The sequence below is a fragment of the Corvus moneduloides genome, chromosome 5 (assembly GCF_009650955.1).
Source record: "Corvus moneduloides isolate bCorMon1 chromosome 5, bCorMon1.pri, whole genome shotgun sequence".
Taxonomy (NCBI): Eukaryota; Metazoa; Chordata; class Aves; order Passeriformes; family Corvidae; genus Corvus; species Corvus moneduloides.
The window spans coordinates 9170846-9177023 of NC_045480.1; the positions used below are offsets into that span (position 1 = coordinate 9170846).

The 6178-nt window shown below is 40.5% G+C and overlaps 1 protein-coding gene across 7 annotated transcripts in view; it reads left to right on the forward strand.

The window, feature by feature from the left end:
• ADD1 (adducin 1) overlaps window positions 1-5706 on the forward strand; it is a 63267-nt gene extending 57561 nt beyond the window's left edge. For 5 of the 7 annotated variants that reach the window (XM_032108758.1, XM_032108759.1, XM_032108762.1 and 2 more), the window contains one exon: window positions 3251-5706. In XM_032108758.1, coding sequence (XP_031964649.1) covers window positions 3251-3603 — 353 coding nt within the window. In that variant the 3' untranslated portion in view covers window positions 3604-5706. The remainder of the gene's footprint in view (window positions 1-3250) is intronic. The other 2 variants (XM_032108767.1, XM_032108771.1) reach the window with 1 other exon arrangement.
• Window positions 5707-6178: the final 472 nt, after the last annotated feature.

A 6178-nucleotide genomic window follows, 5' to 3' on the forward strand; every position in this document is an offset into this window, starting at 1 on the left:
TGTGAGAGAGACTGTGAAAGTCACCCTCCGTGTTTCCATATCTGTGTGTCCGATTCCTCAATTTAAAAAGGAATAGTCTGAAGTTGTCTGGCAGATATAGCTGAAACAGCCCTGGGAGTTTCTGCCCCAACTGTTTGCTGCTGCCCGTACATCTTGGGCCTGGTAACAAAACAGAAGAGTTCCTAATCTATTCCAGTGCAAAATCCACTGACGTGGATTTAAATTTACCCAGCAGACTTCTGCATGGAAATGGATATGGGACTACTCCTGTGTTTTGTGCTAACTGTAGGGAATTCAAATTCCAACCAAGGAATAACAGCAAGTACTTGGTGGCAGCAACTTCTACAGCTGTTTTGGCTAGCTTTGCAGGGCTCCTTCAGATTATACTTTAAAGGAATAAGGATGTTTGTATGTCCTGTTATAGCCAAAAGTCAGTGTGTTTGTCATAGGTGTGAAAGTCAAAACTATATTGTAGACACCTGTGATGTTACTGATAAAGTTCTAAAACTTGAAAGTTCTTTTAAACAGAGAATTGTGTTGCAAACTCCTCTAGTTATATAAGTTTTCCAGGACAAACATACAAAGCTTATTTTAGAGAGTAACTGGAAGTTCACACCATGGTGACCTTGGTTGGGGAAGGTTCTGTTGAATGACAATGTTCTCTGTATACAACCTCTTCTCAACTTTGATTCATCATATTCTTTCTATTTAAGTGTAGCTGAAGTCAGTCAAGTGTTTTATGTTAACTCAATTATAGCCTAGTTTGTATGTTTGTCCACATCTTTGTGTTGAAAAAAACCCAACCCAAAATCCCATAAACCTTTATTTTCATAAGTAATGTGATTGTAAACACACACCAGTACTGATGTTATGCTTTAAGCTCTTAAACCACAGTATATATATAAAGGGAGAGCACAGATGTAAACATGATTATTTTTAAAAACTTTTAAAATGTTGAGGTAATGCTGAGTTCTTAAACTGTAAATAGATTTTGCAGCACAAAATATGTTTTTAAATCTTCCTAGTTACATTACTGAAATCCATCCAGTAGAGTAGCAGGGTGTTTACATATTGTGTGCTGGCTTTATTGAATGTGGAATTTGTAAATCTTCCGAATTCTGGTAAAATATTGCCCTTAGCAAACTAGATAAACAGATGTTTGCTTGATTCCAGCATCATGTTAATCCATTTAGTAAGGATGATGGGAACTTGACAAACTGGGAAGAATAGCAGTCCTGGGTTAATGAGTTATAAACTCATTTATATTTATTCAACCCTCAAGCCAGCTGGCAAATGCTGTTTGAATGGCTGTAGCTTCCTATTCTTTAATTTGAAGAATTTCTAATCCCTTTTTTAAAACTTCAAAACTTTATTTTAAACTTAATTTTTAAAAAGTAAAATAAACCTGACAGTCCAATATGGTGCCTGTTCTAAAAATTGGGCCAACTAATGAATAGAATATAATACTTTTTACTTGGAAGGGACCTACAATGACTATCTAGTCTAACTGCCTGACCCAGTTCAAGGCTGACCAAAACTTAAAGCTAATTGTCCTAATGCCTCTTGAACACTGACAGGCCTGGGGCCTTGACCACCTCTCAGTAGGTGGGAAGCCTATTCCAATGTCTCACCACCCTCTCAGTAAAGAAATGCTTCCTAAAGTCCAGTCTGAACCTCCCCTGGTGCAGCTTTGAACCATTCCCACACATCCTATCACTGGCTCCCAGGGAGAAGAGCTCGGCAGTGTTTTCAGTTAATTCCTGAAAAGTCAAATGAAATCCAAAAGCAGTGTAATGGTAGTGAAGAATCATAACTGGTGTTTCTTATGAATTTGTGTCTCCCATACATAGACTAAACTACAGCTTCAGGAGGCAGCTTGTACTGTACATAACTGCTTTCTCTTTTTTGCTCTGATTTAAATCCTGCTTGCATTATAACTTTTAAACTGCTAACTTGTGCATTCCGAGTGTTTGGCACTGGATACTAGTGTGTGGTGTTTATTTAACCTATTAGAAGTTCATGGTGCTCTAGGCAAAAGATGTTTGTTTCCTAGCAGGTATTCACATAACAGAGCTCTCTAAAATATATCAGAGGATTATTTATCCCATCTGGCAGAAGTAAAAAGAACACTGTCACTTTTATAGGAAAAATGTGAAAGTATCAAGTATTTTCTGTAAATTCTTGTGAAAGCCTTCAGTCTTTTCAAATTAAAACAAACAAGATCTTGAAAGGAGGAAAAAATAGTTGCCTTTCATTTGTGCCTCACAATGAGCCTGGCCTGGATTTTGTTCTAAATTCCTCCTTATGTAACATCAATGGGGATAGATGTGACACAGCTAACGGGACACTGCTCGGCTGCGGTGCACGGAGAATATTGCAGGGAGCTCCACAAAGTGCTCCTTGTTGACCCCATGCATAAAGAGGAGCCTTAAACAGAACATCCCTAAAGCACAGCGGTGAGTGGGGAAAGTGTTGCAGTTGAGGGAGGAGTGGTTCAGTTCCCCTTTGGACATACAGTTACCACTGGACTCTCAATGCTCCCTTTTACAGGGTGCGTTTTGCTCATAAATAAACAAATATAAACAAAACAAGCTGTATCACATAACCTGCTGAGCTCATTTAATTTGATAAACTACATGGATTTTACTTACAGGAATCCATAATATGTACTCATATCTTGCAAAAAAAGTGAAGCCTTTGTGATAGGAAATTATATTTTGAAGCAATATCAGTTAGATCTCATGGAAGAGTATTACGAAAATCCCTTCACTGAGATCATAAATTGGCAAGCCAACAACTTAGAAATTAATGGATTTGCATGTATGGGATCACTGCAAATCAGCAATTAGTTTTATCTCTCCAAAAGGAATAAGAATAAAGGTATGAAATTGCAAAACACACTACTCAATGCCAGTGAAAACTGTAGGTTTAATTCCTGCTTTATTGCACTAAAATCTTGTGTTGCCTGCAAGTGTCACAAGTAAAACAGGAGCAAGGTCTAAACAGTTACTTTCTTGCTGATGCAACTCAGCTTTATCTGTTCTGTGTGAAGCAGCTTAAAAACAAACAGAACTTTGGAATATCTTATTTCTTCTGTGCCCAAAGCTGGAGAACAGCCCTATTACAAAGGCTTTCATGCAAAGTAAATATGTTAGTTTCTTATAGAGCGTGCTCACCATCCACTTGCTCCGCTTGTCCTGCTCCAGGGACACTTTTGTAAACTGACTGTCACTGTCTGTCCGTCCACCAGAGACACGGCAGGACCAGACCTACAGAGATGACAGTGATGCTGCAACTTTCAAGCAAACCCTCCCAGATCTCACCCCCGATGAGCCTTCGGAAGCACTCGGCTTCCCTCCCTTAGGAAAGGAGGAAGGGAGATGTGATCAAGATGTGCCCAAAAGCCAAACAGAATCACCTGCAGTGGAAAATAAGGAACCCCAGTCCCAACCCACTGAAGAGCCAGCAACACCAACAGCTGAGGAGGGGACAGCTGCTGATGCAGGTAGTGATGAATCTCCAGGGAAGTCCCCATCAAAAAAGAAAAAGAAGTTTCGCACTCCTTCCTTCCTGAAGAAGAGCAAAAAGAAGAGTGACTCCTAAAGGCCAACCCACTGCAGAAACACTGTCATATTTTAAAATCCATTAACCACTAGAATGTACCAGATCGTACTGAGTGTTTTGTCTTACTATGTAAATGAATGCCACAATTAATCCAACCAGCCCCTCAAGTTATGGCTTGATTGTTTAGGGTTATAACCAGAAACTAATGTCCAAAAAGGTGCTAATCCTGTGTGTTCAGCAGCTGCCACAGATCTGATCCCTAGTTTGTAATCAAATATAAATGACTTCCATGTGAAGGCATTGATTCACTATTTTTAATTTAAAGCCTGCACTGCTTTGCAAAAGAATATAAAAAATACACAATTAAAATGCCCATTGCTTACCACAAGAAGTGTTCTTTCCAATACTCTGTTCCAAGTCACAAGTAAATTTCTTGAATTTTCACTTTTAGAGAGGATGCTTTTGCAATGGTGTTCTCAAGGGGGGTGTATTCTTGAACTGACATGTAAACTTCTGCAAGCTTGTGAGTACAGGTTGTGTTTTGGCCAAGCTTTGCGGCTCTCCATTGCTTCCTCTCTTTCTCCCTTCTCACTATTGTTACAAAATGAAGGTGTTTTTCACTTTGTTTTATTTTATAACTGGCTGGTGAAATCAGTCTTTGATGTCTAGGACTGAAAGGTCTGTGGTGTGTTCTGCTCATGTTGTGTGTTCAAAGAGCCCGATCTTGGCCTGTTTTTTTTCTTTCTAGTGATTTACAGTTTAAGGGAAATCTGTCTCTGCTCTTGCCTCCCTGAGTCATGTGGTGATTTGGCTGTTAGAAAAGGTTAAAAAGTAACTGAAGTAAAAGCATTTCAGAAGTTTTTTCAGCTGGTGGTGTGGAGCATGGGCAGGTGTATTTTGGGCCTTAGCACAGGTTTTTTCATCCTCTTAAAAATCCCTTTGTTGCACATGCAACCTTGCTGTGCATGAACCCCATGTGCAGCCTTTTGTGTTTGTTCCTTCCCACTGATCAAAATGTAAATGCATTACACTGAGTATTTCACCTTGTTTTATAGTAATTATATTTTCACTTACAAAGGCTGGCATTTCTTTAAATCTTTTTGTTGTTGTTGCCAGCAGTCAAGTACAGAAATCCTGTGTAACCTTAAAGGTGTATTTTCACCGTTTGCTGTAAATGTTTGTTTAATGTGCAGCATGGCAAATCACTCTTGCCACTGAGTTTCCCAGTTATTGCCATGCTTCTGTCTATCACTGATTGTAAAAGTAATTTAAGATCAGGTAGGTCAAGCTTGCGGAATTCTCTGGAAAGCGGGTGCTGTTCCCCGGCCCAGGTTTCCAGAATTTGCATTTCGGGTTTAACAGCAGCAAACCCCAACACCCCATGGGGCTGAGGGCAACACACTGACTCCCAGTGTCTGTAACACAACAGAACATGGATGTAACCTTTTAGGACAATATTAAATGTTGCAACTGGTAAAATAGCAGAGAACTAATGCCTTATATTCATGCAGCAGAAAGCACGGAGGGCCGGGCGGATGGAGCGGCTGGAGGCAGCTCTGGATGGGCAGAGCAAGGCCTGTGTCGGGCTAGGAGGTGCCAATGCCTCAGGCTGGTTTTGGGCAGCAAGGGGGCAACAGCTGGAAGTGGAATTGAGCTGTCAGTGTTCAAGTGAGAAGAGAGGTATCGAGGTGGCCACTGGTGCCGTGGGAAAGGAGACAGGGCCTGTGTGGGACAGAGCAGGCGGGTACTGGGCAGGAGCCCCCGGACAGCAGCGCTCAGGCAGGACTGCATGGCACGAATGGCTTTCAGCTTCTACTCTAACCTTGTATGTCCTTGTACACTAGGAAGCAAACAACACTTATTTTGCTAAATTGTGTTTTATTGCAGGGTCGTAACTAAATGACTAATTGCTGTATGTTTCAGTTCTTTACTGAAGTCCCTCCATTTATCTTGACCACACATGCAATGACTCTTAATTTCTAATTTTGTAGTTTGTTCTTTTAGTTCTTTGTATTACAATATGAAATGTAGTCACGTATGGTATGGTTACACACTTTGGGGCAGAATAAAGTCCTGTATTTTTCTTTCTTTCTTGTATCATTAAGTTCTACTCACAAATAAAACTCTTGGAAAAAAAAATCATGCTCTGCTTTCAAAATGTGTGCACTTTTATTCTGTAGCCTAATTTGCTTTGTTTTCTTTTAATGATTAATGTGTTGATTAATGATGGCTTTCATTCTCTGAAAATACTCAAATTGGCTACTACAGGGCTCCCTTCCCAGAGATTCCCAGCTGAGCAGTGGGCAGAGCCTGGTGGAGGTTCCTTCCCCCACCTCTTGCTGGGGTTAGCATGGTGCTGTCATCCATGGCTGGCTCCCTCAAGGAGGCCTTTGGCACCTTGGGTAAAATTCTTGCCCCACTTTGGCTCAGCCAGACAGGGATGTTCAGTTCACATGGGTGTAACAGCTGTAATGAACTCACCACAGGACTGTGCAATGTAACCGTTTATTGTAATGCAAAAAGAACAGGGCATGGTCATCAAAAACATCACACAGTATTAGAAATATAAAACATCTCTCCAAATGTAATGTATATTAAAAACAGTCCACCTGTG